Source organism: Micromys minutus (genome assembly GCF_963924665.1).
Source record: "Micromys minutus genome assembly, chromosome: 12".
Taxonomy (NCBI): domain Eukaryota; kingdom Metazoa; phylum Chordata; class Mammalia; order Rodentia; family Muridae; genus Micromys; species Micromys minutus.
Window position 1 is genome coordinate 53,389,280 of NC_137981.1, and position 18,503 is coordinate 53,407,782.

General features: G+C 47.7%; 1 protein-coding gene across 1 annotated transcript in view; it reads left to right on the forward strand.

The window, feature by feature from the left end:
• Window positions 1-18,503, forward strand: part of DPYSL2 (dihydropyrimidinase like 2) — a 63,107-nt gene that overhangs the window by 591 nt on the left and 44,013 nt on the right. Inside the window, exons 2-3 of the mRNA XM_080926205.1 lie at window positions 2,823-2,911; window positions 5,201-5,385. Coding sequence (XP_080782331.1) covers window positions 2,823-2,911; window positions 5,201-5,385 — 274 coding nt within the window. The remainder of the gene's footprint in view (window positions 1-2,822; window positions 2,912-5,200; window positions 5,386-18,503) is intronic.

The window sequence follows — 18,503 nt, forward strand, 5'->3', positions numbered from 1 at the left end:
GTTCTCCGGCTGCGTGCTGCGAGGCTGGGATCCGGGAGCCTGGTGGTGGGGAGCTGGGAAAACACATCCTCCCGTGTCTTCTGCCCCCTCCAGAAAGAGCTCTCTGGAGCCTTCCTCCTGTGAGAAAGAGCGAGTTCCAGCCCGGAGGCGTCATGACAGGGAGGGATGCTGGAAAGGGCAGGGTGTACTGGGATGATGCGGAGGGAAGGGAGGATCGGGACCCGATGAGGAGCAGAGAAGGGCGGGAGCTTTTTGTGGACGCGGAGGACCCCAGGAACCCTCTGATTTGAGGCTGGGGTCTTGGCAGGGCTTTCTTCCCGGCTCGCTTTCTCTGCCTTTTATGCTCCTTCCGCCACCAGGGAGGCGGCCGTGGTGGCGCATACAAAGCGGTCTGGGCGGGTGGGCGCTGGGGACAGCAGCGAGCAAGCTCGCGGAGGTAATGGCGCTGGTTGCGACTCGCGCAGATGGCCTGGCCGGTCCCAGACAATGATCATCGTGGCTGAGGAGCCGTCCTCTTTCGGGGCCTCCATCCCCGACAAGCACCTCTGGGAGGAATTAGCGATGCTTCGGGGATGCAGAGGGTGGTGCCCTGCTCCCCCCGCCCCCACCCCGCGCATCGTTTACTGAAAAACAAAAAACAACAACAACAAAACCTCACCGGTCTAATTTTCTACATCATCGAAGGAGATCCCAGGCAGGGAGGATCTCCAAGGAAATTCATTGTTATATAATGCTGTGCAATAGGACTGGCCAGCCAGGACCCAGGGATACGCAGATTCGAAGGCATCGCAAACAGGGGAGATGGGTTTTAAGGCTGGATTTGAGGATGAGCTTTTGCTTTGCTTGTTTCCGGGGGCCCTGGGACCCGGGTCTCTTTTTCCACAAGGACACACCCATCTGCAGGAGTAGGAACTGTTGCCCAGAGGAGGGGGCGTGTGCCTGGGGTTTTTAGCTTGGACTGAGTTGTTCTTTCTTAGGTGAGGGTGGGTTCTAGACATTTCTCAGGGCAGCCCACCCTCCAACCCCCCCCCCCCCCCCGTGCGCAAATCGTCAGTACCAGGTCCCAAAGGGCTGACATGCCGGACGCAATGTTAAAATGTTCACCGTGCTGAAGGATGGCATATGGGCAGTGGGGGTGGGGAGATCTCTAGCAAACCTCACGACTTGCTGTTTTCGTGCATGATCAAGACAACATCGTTTTGACAGTATGGGAGAGAAAAATAGGCAGCCCACAAGACCACTTATTAAAAGAGCGTACCTTCATCGTTTCAAGTTATTTAGGTCTGTGCCCTAGGGCCTGTTGGTTCTCCCCTCTGTCACTGTGGCCAGCCTCTTACGTAAGAAGCCTTCTAGAAGACTCTAGATTGAACGGACTATAATTCCGACCTCCTCCCCCGCCCGTTGACCGGGGGATTCATAGTTAGATTTTGCGACAGGTACTGCTCTGAGAAAGGGGAGGTGGTAAAAGGCAGGATTTCTTGCCTCCCAGACTACAGACAATCCCCTCAGGGAAGAAAGGAGGGATCCTTGAAGGCTTAAGGCCACTGAGCCTCAGTTTCCCCAGGGTACTGGAATCTTGCTCCATTCACTTCAGAGAGGTTCCGAGGCTCTGCTAGCAGGTTTAATAAAGATATATTTTTTTTGTACCCTCTCCATATTGACTGCTTTCAAGGGCGTTCCCAGTGCCTTCACCTGAATAGATGGCCCTCCAGTGTAAAATAAACTGACCTTGCTTTTCAGTGTAACAGAAACAACACATATTTTCCAAGCCCAATGGTGGCTACATTTGTGCCCAGCTGTACCTTGTTTTCTTTGTTCTGTAGCATTCTATGGATATTTTAAAGAAACTCTCTAATTTCCCTTTCTTGGTAGTTGCAACACGCAAGAAGCACCTGCTGAGATTGTATTTTGTCACCCAGTTCTGGGTTAACTGTTATCAAGATGGATGCTGTTCTGAGAGGTGCAGCGTAATAACCTCGCATGGCTCTGCCTGTACCATTGATATCTGTTCTGAAATAATAAACCCATACATTCACCCAGCCGGAGATGGTGACACTGCAAACATCCTACCCACAATATTCTGGGTAGCTGTGCATCAGACCGAAGCATTTCTTTTACATGCTCTCAGCTTTCTCAGTTGAATTATCATTTAATTTTTTTTAACATAAAAGTGGATCAACCATTTGTACTGGTATTCGACCTAAAGTCCCCCGTTTCTCTAATACATCATCAAGCTTCCTATGTGTTAAATGGGTGCGTGTTTTTATAGTCCCTCCCTTGCCCACTGCACTTGCTGCGATTCGCTGCACAGATAAATGAGCACGGAGCGGACGCGCCGAGCTGAAAACTTGTTATGGCCGACGTGCCTGTGTTTGTGTGCGTGTGCTATGACAACAGACTTTTGGTCCATTTCCCCCGACAAAAATTCTGCCAAGACATGATTTTCCTACATGTGGGTGGAATTTTCTTTAATTAATTTTTTATTTTTTTAAAACATGAGGTTTAGCCAAAGATAATTTCAGAAGCACTGTCTTCTTTGGGGGGGATGTTCTGTGTAATGTCCCCTTTTGGGTTTGGGTCTAAGGTGTTCCTGAAAAGATGGTTTTTATCAAGGTTGAGGGTTGCCAGTGTCTTCTGATGAGTCAGGCAATGACTAGCTTGCCTAGCATAGGTTCACCTTCGATAAGGTGCCTTCCAAACTCACTTTGAGCATCACTCTTAAATGGTAAAAAACATGCCCTTTACCCCCCTTTCCTCAGGAATGACGGATGCTTCTCCTAGGGCAGTAATGTGTTCTGACTTTGTTGCCCTCTCTGTTATAGAGCGATCGTCTTCTGATCAAAGGTGGCAAGATTGTGAATGATGACCAGTCCTTCTATGCAGACATATACATGGAAGATGGGTTGATCAAGTAAGTATGATTCATTGCTACGTGAAGGTATATATGTGTGCAGGCGCAGGCGCATGAGCACACACACACATGGTGTTCCTAAGCTTCAGCTTCTTTCATGTAAATGGTCTCAAGCTTTAATGACTCTAACACGGGTCCCGGGCTGGGAATGTTGTAATGTTGGTAGAGTGTGCATCTGGCATCTGTCAGGCACTGCCAAAAACCCAAAAGTGACCAATTTAACATTTTTTAAGCTTGTTTTTATTGGTGGTAATTAATAAATTTGGGGATTCAGATTCGGAGGATTCGAAGTCACAGCACACACAGACACCCATGTATTATGTAATTTACTATTTTTAACGGAGGTGACACAACACCCTCTTGTTGTCAGCTCCTATACTTGGTTTGGGATAGGCTACACTGCAGTTACTTGGAATGGAGTACTCAGACATTGGACATAAATGTGGAACACAGCCTGTTCTGTTAAGATGTGTATCTGCTTGCTTAATCAGGAAGGTCCACAGGACACTGAGTTAATTGCCAGCAACTCAGACAAACACCTGCCTAATCCCAGAAGGACTTTAGATATTTCATTTCTTTATTTTTAAAAATTTTTTCTTTTAGATTTATTTTATGTATATGAACATGTATGCATGTTTGTTCCTGTAGTGTCCTTGAAAGTCAAAAGAGGGCATTGGATCCTGTGAAACAGGATGGTTGTGAGCCACCTCATGGGTGCTGGGAATTGAACCTGTGTCCTCTAGAAGAGAAGCAAGTGCTCTTAACCCTTGAGCCATCTCTCCAGCCCTAAGTTTCAGCTTGTGCATTGGGTTCTGAGTTTGGGTATTCTGGGACTCTGGAGGGTTCATTGAACAGTGTACAACAATATCATGTCTTTCCTCTGAGGACAGCTCTCAGACTCTGGAGAGAGAGCACATCTGCTCAAAGACAAACATCACAGCGCATGACATCTTTTAAATAAGCAATGTTCTTGAACTCCCACAGCAAGTGAGTTTGGAGAAGAGCGATCTGGACTGACTCTCATGGCTTGGAAGCTCACACCCAGACTTAATGAAGCCAAGACGGGTCTTAATGTTTCCATAGCTAACGATTTCTCCATGTGTGTTTGTCTGTAGCAGTCCCAGCTCTGAGCAATCACGGGCTATGACTTTCTTATTCCTTTGGCATCTCAGTCACAGGAGATCGTGATGGGTCTGGCTGAAAGACACTGGCTTGGAATAGAGCAGCCTGATGCTATTTTTAGTATAGTTCATTTGTCTGAGAAATTCAACTCTTCCTTTATTAATTTTTCTTTTTAAAAATTGGTGGAAAGATGAAGTTAAAAAAATATTTTTAATTGGATGATGTGATCTTGTCTCCAAAGTAAAACCCCTACATCCAGGTCTGCTGGCACACACTTATTCCACGTCTTGGGAGGTATAGGCAGGTTGTTCTCTGTGAGTTCGATGTTAACTTGGTCTACATAGTGAGTACCATGTAGAAAAACATGGTTTCAAAACCAACCCAACACACACACACACACACACACACACAAAATCCCCACAAACAAACTGCCACAGCCTCCTTGCCCCTAGTAGGTATGATGTATGTCCCCAACATCATGGATATTTGTTTTCCTACCTTTATCTGAATCCATGAGCACCTGCTTCCACATTGCAGTTGGTGGAATAACAGTGTTTACTTTTTCCTTTTCTTTTGTTCCCCTTGTTTTGCGCTCTCTCTCTCTCTCTCTCTCTCTCTCTCTCTCTCTCTCTCTCTCTCTCTCTCTCTCTCTCTCTCTCTCTCTCTCTCTCTCTCTCTCTCTGCACTCTCCCACCTCCGTTTTTCCCACATTGAAAGGAAAATAGGGCAAACAGATGTTGGAAAAAAGAGTAGGCTCTAGAGTGAACTGTTATTGGAAAACTAGCTGAACGGGGGTGGGGGGGGTTGAGAAAATGTTAATACAAGTGTTTTGGGGCTTTGTCATTATTCAGTCTTAGAGGTTTCTGATAACTCATCACTGAATGGGGAGTTTGGGCACAGGGGCCTCATTCTTTAGCCCAGGTGGGCTAGGAACTCACTCTGTAACCAAGGCTGACCTTGAAGCAGACATAATCCTCATGGCTAGTTCATTCTGCATCTGCTCCTGAGGGTAAGGAGTGGGCGGGGCTCCCATGAAAGATTATAGCAACAACCCCCAAAGCGCTAATTGTGCAGTGAAGATATGTTTATAGCTTAACGAAAACAGATGTCAGACCCAATCTGATTCTACATTTCTCTGGCCCTCTCTCGCCAACTCTGCTTCCTTAGGCAAATAGGAGAAAACCTGATTGTGCCAGGAGGGGTGAAGACCATCGAAGCCCACTCCCGAATGGTGATCCCCGGAGGAATCGACGTGCACACTCGCTTCCAGATGCCTGACCAGGGGATGACATCCGCTGATGACTTCTTCCAGGGAACCAAGGCAGCCCTGGCCGGGGGAACCACAATGATCAGTAAGGCTGGGACAGCGTCACCTTTAACTTTGTCACCTTTAACTTGGATTCGGGGGCAGTGTGACTTTGCTCCTGAGGATGAGCTTGGGGAAATTGTAGAGGGTGAGAGGAGGCCTGGTTGCTCTATCTGCTTTGACACGTTTGTCCTTCTTCACTTCAAAATGTGCCTGGTTTGTGAAAAATACAGTGTTTAAAGTCATCAATATTAGATCATAAAAATTCTAAGGATTCTTCTCCGAATGAAGGTAGAATAAAGGACATGTTTTCTGTTTTTTTTTTTTCCCCAGACAAGGTCTTAAGTAGCGCAGGCTGACCTCACTCCCTCTATACGGTACCTGAGGTTAACTCCTGATCTTCATCCCCCTGCCTCCCAAATGCTGGGATGATAGGCGTATGCTCCCACACTTAGATGTAACGGAGTGTTCGCCTGAAGCCTCGGTTCCAGTAATAGGAAGCTCAATCAAGGGAGTACTTTTCTAGCCTTCTTTGGACACTGAAAAGTTAGGCTACTGTGCTCAGAACAAGACCCACTGATATGAGTTGCCCATGAAGTAGGAAAGCTGTAGGGACCCACAGTGGTGCCCTTTTACGCCATCCCTCTTAGGGTTTTGTGTTCCTGGTTCAACCAAGTCTAAAGTGTGTATTCACCAGACACAGCAGCTGCGTTCAGAGTCTGCTCGGAAGTGGTTTGATTCCAGCGTGCCTTTTGACTGGTGGGTTGGGGAGGCGGGGAAACTGCACAATGTCCTATCAGAGTCCTTTGTTAAAAAAGGGATTTTATCCAAACTACTCAGTACTTAGTGGGGTTGGGCTCAACGATGAACAACGGTGAAAAACCTGAGTTTGTGCTTTCTGAAGCCTGTCTTCTTGGGTGTTTTTCAGTGATGACTGTGGCTTTGGGGGTCTCACCATTCTTCTGAAATCCGATGAGCAATATTTTGTGTCTCCTGGGTTTTAAATTATCCCCAGCTCCCTGGTGGTTCTGCCATCTTGGTTTTCAATCTGAAGTGTTGGGTTCCCAGACAGACCCTCTGGGGGCGGTCCTTGCTGCTCTGTTTTGCTCAGCCTTGGGTGTGATGTTCTTGGGAGAGCCCTTCATGGACACCCCCCACCTTGGCTTGCTGGTCTTTTGGCTGCTTGGGACTCTACTGGCTGAGTAGTCACTTCCTGCTCCCCCCTTTTCTGAGTATAGTGAACCAAAAGAAACCCAGACCATTCAAACATCAGCTAGAAAGGCCAAGTCAGGGAGGTAACCTGCCTCAGCCTTGAGTTGAGGTGGACACCGAGGAGGCCTGTGCTTTGGTCTCTGATTAGCATTCCACAAACAACATTTCTCCAGGCAGTGGTTGGTTACAGAAAGCATTGCCATGCCTCTGTGACATGAAAGTTCCCCTCATAGGAATCAGGAGTCTAGGTATCTGGTTTCTTCTCAACATGACCTTGCTGGGTATTAGATCTGATCTCTACAATAAGTATTTACATAGTTAATAAGTTCTTCCCATTCCCACACTGGCAATGCACTAAGTTATATATTTATATATAATTTATAAACAAATATATTTATATGTAAGTTATATATACATATATATAAACATAAACATAATTATATGTCTATTTCCCTGTAGCCACCTGTACTTTGCACTGCAGGTGCAGAAGAGCTTATTTCCTCTCAGATTCATCTGGAAGCCAGAGGAGAGCCTGCTCCATCTATCGCTTCCTCCTGTCTCTGCCATTGCTCCTTCACTCCCTGTGCTTGTCCTGAGCCTCAGCTTCAGTCTGCTGGAGCTTGTCCCTTCCCAGCCCTCCCCTGATGCAGCCACATCCCGTCTTGCTACCCTGACATCTCTTTGGCTTTCTCACTCCTCAGTCCGCACCTGTGGGCTTCCTTCCTTCTCTAGGCGGAGGCGTCGTCACTTATGATGGTCACTAGGGGAGAGGGCTCAGTGGCTGGCTCTGTCTCTTTGGATGGGTACGGTAGCGCTAATGCGGGTTCAAGATGCAGCCCGGTTGGTTCAGTAGCAAGGGGGCTTGATGAACAATCTCAGAGAACAAGGGCCAAGCACATCTCTCAGCAGTAGCACTTGCAGATTGGAGGTCCTGAGTTTGAATCACAGGTTGTAAAACCTGGGTAGAACCACAGCTTGTGAAAGGTGGGAAGGGAAAGACGGAGGGTGATCAGGAGGTACGGTGTGCTCCGAGTTGTCATACCCAGCCTCGGTCAAATTTGGTAGCTTGTGAAAAGTGCCAATGACTCTTGCAAAAATTCATCGTGGTTGCTAATGAGGACAGGCTTCCCAGCAGCCCACTGCCTTTCCCCTGGAGAGGAGCTATAATGATGCAGGTGAGAAATCAGGATTTTTTTTTTTCTTCTGTATTCTGCTTGCTGGGTGCACATACCATTTTTCTTGGCTTCAGTGTGGCTGAGGCTTGTTCTGCAGGGCAGGGGCATAGCCTTCATGTAACTTGGTGTCCCCTAGCTTCCTGAATACATATTGAGCCAGGGGGGAAGGCTTTGGGTGTTTTCAGTTGTAAACTTGATCAGCTTCTGGCTGTTGTGGAGATGGAAGTTGGGTAAATTGGTACAAAGCCTGCCCACCCCTTTCCCCTCTCTTCCTCTTTACTGATCCCCCTGAGCTGCACAGGTAGGTGAACCTTCACCTTTCTCCTTGCTGGCTTTGGTTTTCCTGTCCCCAGAGGCTCTTTTTCCCATCAGGCAAGGCTCTACCTGCCGGAGAAAAGGCAGCCGAATGTTCCCGTGTAAAGAAGGTGACACATCACCAGATTACTAGCAGAACATGTTATTACCATAAAGCAAAGCTACTGTTGGGCCTCATACAATGGGATCTTTGTGAGGGACCCAGTGTAGGGTGGTAGGATGCCCTTTGCTCTTTTCATCCAGGGATGGGTGGGCAGAGACACCAGACATAGGCAGCTGGTGGCATCTAGGCTGGCCCCACGGTCATGGTGGCGTCTGGAGGTGGCTGGTTGTAGGGGTGACTGAATGCTGCTTTAGGAAAATGGGAGACTGGTTCTAAGACTCCCCCCCAACAAGGATACTAAAACTTGAGAGCACACAAGTCTCTTATGGTAAGAATGGCATCGTATTTACATGTCTCCTACACACAACTTCCTGGAGGCTTTGAATAACCTCTAAATTATTCATAACACCGGTACAATATGGATGCTGGGAGGGGGGCTAGTTGTCATACTGTGTTATTTCAGGGTGTGTTCTAGTTTGCTTTTCTGTGGTGTGATAAACACGGCGACCAGAAGCATCTTGTGGAGGAAACGGTTTATGTCAACTTACACTTCCAGGTCACAGGCTGTCTTTGAGAGAAGTCAGGACAGGAACTCAAGCAGAAGCTCTGGGGGAATGCTGCTTTCTGCTCCTTCTGGCTCATGTTTAACTAACTTTCTCCTACAGCTCAGGCCTGCTTAGGGATGGTGCTGCCCACAGTGGACTGGGCCCTTGCACATCAGCCATTGGCTGTGGGCCAATCTGATGGAGGAGGCAATTCTCTAGTTGAGGCTCTTTCTCCTCAGGGGACTCTATGTTGTCAAGTTCACAACAAAATAACCAGCACAGGACTTGATGACAAGAAGAGTCCACACATGTTCAGTAAGATGAAAGAAAATGAAAAGAAAATGGGGATTAGTTGACCTAACAGATTTACCGAGTGAACACAGAGGGCACTCCGAATTAGGCTAAATCTCCACAGACAGGAGTTGCTGTTGCTGACCTAAGTTCAAGGCTTTTCCTGGAGGTGTGAAACCTGGGCACAGTGCACCCAGTGACTCCTCTGCTGTGTCTCCGGTGCCCAATTCCAGAGCATTGTCTCATGGTCACAGTGGCTTGGTTCCCAGAGCTTTCTTGGATCTTTGGTCACTCTAGTGCACTTTGCCTCTCTATCCAGCTGATTTCCACATTTGCTTTCTGTTCCCGTAGTTTGGCCCCAGCCCTCTGTGGCAGGACTCTTTCTCTCCAGGCTTTGCTCTTGCTGTCTCCTTCCTCTGAATCCTTCAGTGGTCCTCTCCTGCCTCAGAGAACACAACCCACGTTGTCTGCAGTTCGTTACAGTCTCCATCTGCCTGTGAGAATCCTCGCTCTCTCAGAGGGTCAGCGTAGGTCCCCCTGTCTGCAAACCTTCTCGGTAACCTGGCAAAAGATGGGCTTTTATCTCATACTTTGTGACGCTTAGTTTCTTGTAGTGTGTCTGTTTGTTTGTTTTCAAGTTTCCCACCCAACCAGTGTGAATGCTAGAGGGATGGATGATGGCTGGCTGAGTAAATAAAAGAAAACTCGAAGGAGACTTGATTTGAGTGATGCTGTGTGGCTGAGCCACGTATGTTTCAAAGACGTCTGTGTGTCTTGTGCTCACTATGACGACAGTGGCTGCTTTAGCCACTCCCACCAATACCAGTGCTATGGTCAGCCCTGCCAGCAGCTGGGGAGAGCCCAGAGCTCAGGTGTGCATAAAGCCTGTGGTTGTGGACTAGGCAGGCTCTTTCCCTGAGCTGTTCGTGTAAGTGCTGCAGCCAGAGACTCTCCTGCTGGTCCACACTTTGGTCCTGGCTCTCTGAGGACAGTGGCTATAGGAGAAGTTGTCACATGTCCCTAGAGACCCTGATGGACTCAGACGCCTTTCCCCAGGACCCTTTGGGATGGAGGAAACTTGGAGTGCCACTGTGGTACATCCATTGCTTGTCATTTTCTCATCCACGTGGCATTTGGCTTAACTCGCCGTCTGTGGCAAGCCTACGTGTGAACACACAGTGTAAGCTGGATGCGTCTGTAATGGATACTTTGATTACCCCCTTTGTTGGGCTCATTTGACTCTGGTTAGAAAGTGTTTATACAACACCCAACCACATCACACTGAAGCTTCCAAGTCCAGGACCAAAGTTATCACCACAAAATCTGCCTGTGGTCTGGTGATTAGAAAGCCACGTATCCAATGTATTGTCTGAGTAGGCATACCCCACCCCCTTTCAACTTCTTATCTCTCCAGAGCTTTACGTGGATTAAGTCACATGATTCACCTAAGGACAGGATAGCCTTTTCTAGACCCGCTTGGGTGTCACTGGGTGGCTGGGTTGGAAGGTTTTGTCCATGGCTGGGCCAATCACTTGATACCTGTTGCTGAGGACAGTGGGGAGAAGCATCCTGGAGGAGGGCAGAGCTCTTCCCAGTGGTCCAGCAATCATGTCTCAAATGGATTCTCTCAAAGGGGCCCAGAGTATTGGGCTTGACCAGCCTGCTGGGTAGGATATTGGAATTCATTTATTAGGCCTGTGTGCCTTGCTAGATCTCTTTCAGGGTATTATAGGAGTTCCCACAATACATCAGGGTGCCTTTCTTGTATCCTCTTTTGATCTGGCAGACAGCCTTAAAGATCAATCCTGCTTAGGAAGGGGTGGTCTCTATCTCCCGAAACATCTCCCTCCTCCTGGATCTCAGTCTCTACTCTGTTTATGAGGGTTGCACACAGATCTGGGAGAGTCTCAGTTTTTAGATGTTTCCAAAACTTCCCAGTTTTTCCTAGAGTTTACAGACTGTTGGGAACTTTTCATCAATCCCATTACTGAGAATGAAGGATGGAGCCAGGAATTAGTGATGAGGCCACAGGGAACATGTTAGGGCTACAGCCAGGTCTCTTCAACCTTCACATGTGAACAAGTGACAGGCTTCTGTGACTCAGTGTCCCAGCCTCAGGGTTCCCATTGGTAGACAGGAGCCTCCATCACCCAAGATCCCATATTCTATATCCCAGCTGAGAAAATGAGGCAGAAGCTTCTGGAGGGCAGGGCTGAGCTCTGACGATTTCTGCACATCAGTTTTTGGGAGTTGGCTCCTCTGGCTTGGCTGGCTGGCAGGTTGTGTTACTGTGGTCCCGGACAGCCCATTGTTGTCCGCCTGACAGAGGACTAATAACAGCTTTGGTAGGGTGGTAGGTGTGGTGGGCTGTTGAAGACCTGGCTCCTTGCCCCCATTTTCTCTTTCTCCCATTGGTAGCTGCCCCCGCCGCAGATTCTGGTGGTCCAGTTTGAGGAAGCGCAGTGTGGAAACCACCCCTTTCTCTGGATCCCTGCCGTCATCACTTACCTGCCTTCTATAGTGTGGGATGCGGCTGGCTCTGGCTAGCTTCTATAAAGTAGAAGGGGTTCAGTAAGCAGACAGGGAATGCTCGCTCAGTCACATCAGAAGCTTCATTCTGCTTAGTGGCCAACACAGAACTTTCCTTCCGTTCAACACAGGGCCTGAGGTAGAGCACCTGTTTAACCATTTAAAGTGCCTACCATGCAAGGACCTGAGTTCATTCCCCAGAACTTGTACCCCTCACTCCCCCAAAAAGAAACTGGGTGTGGTTGGAAGGTTCAGTCTCATAATCTTAGTACAGAGGAGACTGGACAATTCCTGAGTCTTGCTAGCCAGTCAGTCTAACCTGCTTGGCCTGTCCCAGGCCAGTGAGAGGCTCCAGACAGACAGACAGACACACATACATACAGAGAGAGAGAGCTGCTCATACAGGATATACACACACACACAGACAATAAATGGTACGCAATACTTAAGAAACAAAACTGAGTGTCTTGGGGAGTGGTTGGCCAGGAAGTGTGTTGTTTTTTTTTTTTTTCCCCTCCTGGTTGATAGCTCTGGCCCTAAGTCACTCCCTTACAGCTCTTTCTCTCCCATCCTTTACCTCTTTGAGTAGCCATTTTTTTCCCCATTTCTTCCCAAGCAATGGTACATCCCTCATTCCTTTGGGTTTTGAGGGCTCTGCTTCCCATTTGCTGCCGTTGTTGGGTGAAGCTGTTCGTTTTGATCCCTTGCCATTAGTCAGCATCACTGCTGTGGTTAATCACGAAGGGAATTATAGTGAGTAGAAATTAGAGTTCTTTCTGGCTAACCCATTTGGGAGGCAGCCCTTTTAGTATGTGACCAAATGTTCCCCTAATGATAGAGCGGATGCTGCCTGAAGTTGGGTTGTGGTGGTCCAGGCCTCTCCTGCAAAGGGAATTTTGCAGCGATCTCTGGCCAACATTAGAGTATAAATGCACATTCTGACCCCCCCGGGGAGTTTTTTTTTTTTTTTAAACAAACTGCAGGCACAAACTCTTCTGACCTATTTCTAGGTGGGCTTAGAATTTTGAGTTTGGAAGCTTCCAGCATCTAAGATCTTGTCTCAACAGCTGGACTTCTGGTGAGGTGGAATGTTCACAGAACTCTCTGGAAGCTCTGTTTCCTGCTCTACCGTCTCGTCTTTGCAAGGGGAGGGGCTTCACTGCTATGACCTGGTTTGGTCGGGGGCATGGCTTGCAAGTCCAGTGTCTTCAAGAATCTTAGGAACGCACTGGGACTGAGCCTCCAGATTCCGTTGCTGTCCTTGGTATCTAAAAGGTTTCACTTGGCTTCATCCTCAGCACTTAGGACTGGGAGTGAGTGGGACAGGCAGTGCGCAGGAAAGGGGGTAGGAGCTGGGGTAAGAGGAGCCCATGGCAGAAGAGTGCAGCACAGGCCCTTGGCTTGGTGACTGCCCTCTCCAGCCCCACGGGCCACCCGCTGTGCTGTGTTTCTGCCAGAAGCCTACTGTCTTAGATTGACTCAGTAGTGTTTATGATCTAGTCTCCCTCTAATGATAGGTCACAACTGGAGTCCTTGCTTGTGGGGAGCCTTCGAGCAAGGAATCAAACCATCTTGGTAATGACACAGAATCAGGGTACCCCGGGGCAGCCATTGAGATCTACCCTTGCTCCGCTCTTGTGGCTAGGTGGAATCCCTGAGCCACTGCAGAGAATGAGTTTCACATGACAGGCAGCATCAGGAGAGCATTGAGAACCAGATCTAAGCTGGTTTTCCCTCGTACTACTTACTCGACGTTTGGAAGCCACCACCATCCTAATGTCTTCCTAGGTAGCAATTTTACATCTGAGGATGGCAAGGCTGTTATCTCTTATGCTTATGTACAGAATAAGTGAGGTTTGTGGATTTTTAAAAACATGATGTTTACAAATGGTTGCTGTGATATTTCTGGTGTGTGACTCTCATGTAGTTTATTCATCTTCATCTGTTAGTCTATCCAGTGTCTCTATAAGTTGTCTATCATATATCAGCCACCTATCTTAACCTGTCACCCATCCATCCATCCACCCACCCACCCATCACCCATCCATCCACCTATATCTATCTATCTATCTATCTATCTATCTATCTATCTATCTATCTATCTATCTATCATCTATCTATCTATCTATCATCTATCTATCTATCTATCTATCTATCATCTATCTATCTATCTATCATCTATCTATCTATCTATCTATCATCTATCTATTTATCCATCCATCTATCTATCATCTATCTATCTATTTATCTATCTATCTATCTATCTATCTATCTATCCATCCTGTGTATCTAAGCATCTATATATGTAGGTATTTGTCATCTATTGAATCTATAGGGAAATCTCTCTCTCTCTCTCTCTCTCTCTCTCTCTCTCTCTCTCTCTCTGTGTCTCTCTGTCTCTCTGTCTCTCTCTCTCTCCTTTCCTCCTTCCCTCCCTCCCTCTCTCCCTCTCTCCCTCTCTCCCTCTCTTCCCTCCTTACATACCTACCTTGGGCTACTATGACAAAATATCATATGGGGCAGTTTACAAACCACAGAAATCTACTTCTCACTGCTGTGGATGCTGGGGAGTCCAGCATCAAGACACAAGCAGATCTGGTGTCTTGTGAGGGCCTGCTTTATGAGTTACAGACACTGTGTCTTCACTGGGTGGAAATTACCAGGGGCCAGTTCATGGACCTTTTTAGTAAGAATCCTGAGTCCGTGCATGGAGTCAGCACTTCCATGATCTAACCACCTCCCAAAGCCCCACCTCCTAATGCTATCCTAGGGGTTGGGATTTTAACATAAGAAAATTTTTTTTGGGGGGACACTACTATTCTTCAGGCCATAGCTCATTCTGTGACCCATCATCTACCTCCTGTCTGTCTCTTCTGTCTGGCATTTATTTACCTCTTTATCTATTTATCTGTCACATATGCATCAATCAATCTAATGTGTATATTGGCATCTCTGTAATTTACTGCAGTGTTAAATGTGTCTGTACCTATTTATAATCTATTGAGTTACCCACCTGTGTGTCTTGTCTGTCAATCATCCAACCTGTCTCTGCCTGAACGTGTGCTGCGGCACAGCATTTGATAGGACCAGGAAGAGTTCAAAGTCTGTTTTGTGTTGAAGCCCATGCAAAGCAGTTCCTCTTTTAAAAAGCAAGGGGAAAAAAAAAAAAAACCGATTACAAACTAAAGTAAAAAAAATGTAACTTACTCTTTTTCCACTCTGGGGTCTAAATTTTCTTGGGAATACATCTGGCTTTGTAGATGTAAAATGTGTGCCCCTTGGACACGGTTCTCACTGGATCTCAGTTTTCTGTTGTCTTTGGAATTCAGAGGCGGCTGGTGTTGTGCCTCTTCAGAGCTGCTGTGCACATTGGGCTCTGTTGTTTTCATGGTGGACCTGTTGCCCGGTCTTTGTCCACTCTGCCCTGGGCTGGCACCAGCATCCTTTGCTCCACCGTCCTGTCCTGTGAGGATCCTTGGCCAGCCTCGGTGACAGGTCCTTCCCACTGGGTATGTTGGCTAAGGAACCATTTCATTACATTGTCCCTACAACTCAGGGAAGTGGGCTTGGGAAGGGCCTGACAGAAAGCAGATCTCGGTCTCCTCCTGGAGGACACCTGAGAGCTGTGTCTTTCTGTCTCATAGCATCAAACCAGCGGATGACTTCATGGCTCCCATGGTACCGTGAGTGGCTGGTTCAGGCAGATGCACATGGCAGACGCCTCTCCTGATTTCCTTTAGCTGGTTGTTGTTACTGTTATTATTTATTTTGCGCCTTAATTCATTATCAATATAAATCATAACAGATAAAAGCCAGGCTGAATATAGCCACAGTCAAACCTGGGAGAGTAGTCAGGGCTACTGTGTCTGGGGAAAGGGGTGTGGACATTTAATATTTGTGGAGGAAAAGAAAGGTTTGCTTCAGGGTTTGAACTGGGAACCTGATAGGAAGTCAAGGCTTTTGTAGTCTTGGCTGTGTGTTAGGTCATTTTGTGCAGCTTCACTATGTGGGACTCTGGGGACAAACTTTTAAGGTCCTGTCTGATGGATGCACTTCAACTTACATCCTGTTAATGTGACATCAGGGCAATGGTGCAAGCCACACTGATCCAAGCAAAGGAAGACATGTGTATGAAGGTGCTTTCCTGTTTTGTTCCCTTGTCCCCTGATGAGCTCTGCCAGTGACCTCAAAGATGCTTTCTGGATTCCTCCATTGACATTCATCGGGAGTCAAGGACAGAATTCTGTCCGTTAGAAGACCTGGAAAATGTTTATTTGAAGGTACAGGCTGTTGATTCAGTGCTCTGGAAATGTGCAAACCCCGGGCCCTCATTGCCGGTCCTGTCCTCCCTTTGACCTTGAAGGTCAAGAGCTGATGATTATCCAGCTAGATCTGAAGGAATGGGAGGAGACCCAGAGATGACTCGGGACTTGCTTCACTACTCTAAGCCTAGGTAAGGTTCTGATCCAAGCTCTGAGGCTGTGCAGAAAGGAGTCAGAATTGTGCGGCAAGGAGCTAGGCAGCCAGTCCTAGAGGGCTACGTATCTCTGTACCTCCAAGTGCTGGGATTGTCAAGGAACACCACCATGTCCAAATTTTCTACATTTGCTCAGGGGTTGATCTCAGGTCTTCGTATTTGTAAGGCAAGCACTTAATCAACTAAGCCATTTCCTCAGTCCAAAGGGTTCACTTTGCTTAACAACTAGACTGTGTGTGAATGCCAAGGAAACCCTGGCATATTCCCTACCTACTTTGAGTTTGCCCTCAGAATCAGGCCTCTGTTCAGGCCCCCCGACTCCTCAGCAGCAGGAAGATTCTAGTATTTAGGGTTTATCCTGCATTTCCAACCAACCATCACTTCAAAGTGCCTTTCCTTTTTCTGTAACACAGAGGGAGAAAATGACCAGTTACTGTACATCTCCCACTGAGAGGGAGGTTACACCCGTGGGGAGAGACTTGCTACCATGGTGGTCTACAGTCTGCCTCTGGTCTGTCCACAGGAGCCCTGTCTCCAGGACCTAGATTTCTCCTGCATTCCCCAGGGCTATTTGGATAGCCGTCCCCAGTAGTGACTTATACCATGAACTCAACCAACTTAAGTGAACCCCATGTGGGAGAAGACCCAGCCTCTGTTCAATGTCAGGTTGAACCAACTGCCCTCAGAGGTCCCTTGACCTTGTCTGTGGCTCCTCTTTCCCAAGTCTCCGTGATGTTTATTAGCTCAGCCCTCCCTATACAAACAATCCAGGAACAACGAATGCAGTGTTTTGCAGATGGGGTTGGGGGTGGGGAATCCAGGGACAGGGAAGAGAATCCACGCTTGGGGCTGTTGCTCTCAGCATTGTTTTTTCCTTTGTGTAGCTATCCCAGGGATTCACTAAGGAAACATGAGGTGCAGTGGAAAGAATTTGAGGCCTCCGTCTCTTAAGGATGCATCTTCTTGGAGGGAGTCAGGAGACCTTAGTTCTGGGACAGACTGCTGCTTATTAGCTCTGTCAAGAAGCTCCCACGCCTGCCTAGCTTTCCTTGTTTGTTGAGGCCCTTCATGCCTCCTGGCATTTAAAAGAGGGTTCAGGGTGTGGTAGATTAGACAGAACTGGGCACGAGGGGGGAGCAGTGAGGTAGAGGGAGGTAGTCATCAGCTTCCCTTCTGACAGCCCAACTGGTTTATAAGAAAGCCCGACTCTGGGAGATTTGGGGGCTAAATTTCTTTTGTGAGCTGACTTCCTTGTCGTTGAGAATTGTTTTACCTAATTCTCTGCACTGCCCCGAAGTGGCTTTTGTTCTGTTTGCTCCAGAGACACATTCCTATCGTCACCTGATTTTCTTTTTCCCCTCTTGTTCAGAGCATTCAGCCGTTGATCCTGGAGACGTCTTGTGTTCCGCCACTTTCTATGGCTCTAATTCAATAGCACCGATTAGGTCCCTTATGAAAGAACAATGGGTTTTGGGCTCATTGGTGAGAGTTTAAGAAGTCCAGGAACTTAGTGGGGCTAGGGCAAAGCGACCAGAGGGAGGTGCTACATGCATGGTGTGATGTGGCCAGACTTGGTCTCTCCTCCTCTAATGGCATCCATCATGGGGGCCCATCCTCAAAACTCCCTCTAACCGCTCTAAGTCCCTGCCTCTGACACACCATCGGCATATGAATGTGGGACGACTGTTTAAGCACATTAACTTTGGGGAGCTCAATGAACTTTGACGTTCAAATCATAGCAGCGCTCTCACTCCCACCATCTCTAGAGACAGCTTCCCTGTCCTCCTTAAAGATGGGACTTGCTTTGCTGAGCTCTGCGCTTTCCAAGGCAGAGCAGCCTGAGTGTCACCTCCTTCACCACTCTGGCTGGACATGTCTCCTGTGGGACGCAGCCTCCAGCTCAGAAGAGAGTCAGATATCCTAGATCAGAGGGGAAAGGACTTAGAAGTCCCAGCTGTGATGACCTTGTCCTTCTGTCCCTTGAGGATGCAGTAATCTGGATGATAGACTTAGGTGGTCGTCAATGTTATGGTCATTTCTTGGGTGGTGCACTGAAGGAAGAGGGCTTGGCCTTAAGCCAGGGCTGAGGTCACCTGTCTTTCCCCATTCCACACATGAAAACTCTGAATGCATTTTCTGTCTGTAGAGATTTGCTTATTTTGAGTGCTTCATGTGAGTAGGATCACAGTGTTGGTGCATTCATACGTGGCTTTCTTCAGCGTATTGTTCTTGGGGTCTACCTGTGCTATGCCAGTGTGTCCCCTCTCCCCTCACCCCAATGCTAGGATTCTGGGCATGTACCTGCTCAGTTGACAACTTGGGTTTTGAACCTGTTTTGCTAACCCTGATGTGACAAGTTCACGGTGGTACGTAGAAAAAAACAGGTGGATTATTGGAAGTCAGGGTCACCCCAAGGAATGTTGTCTGCACAGACAAAGAAAATATAGTTCTTGAGGTATTTCTTCAATGTGTCCCTTAAATATTCAAAGGGACTGATGGGAGAAAATGTTTGCTAGA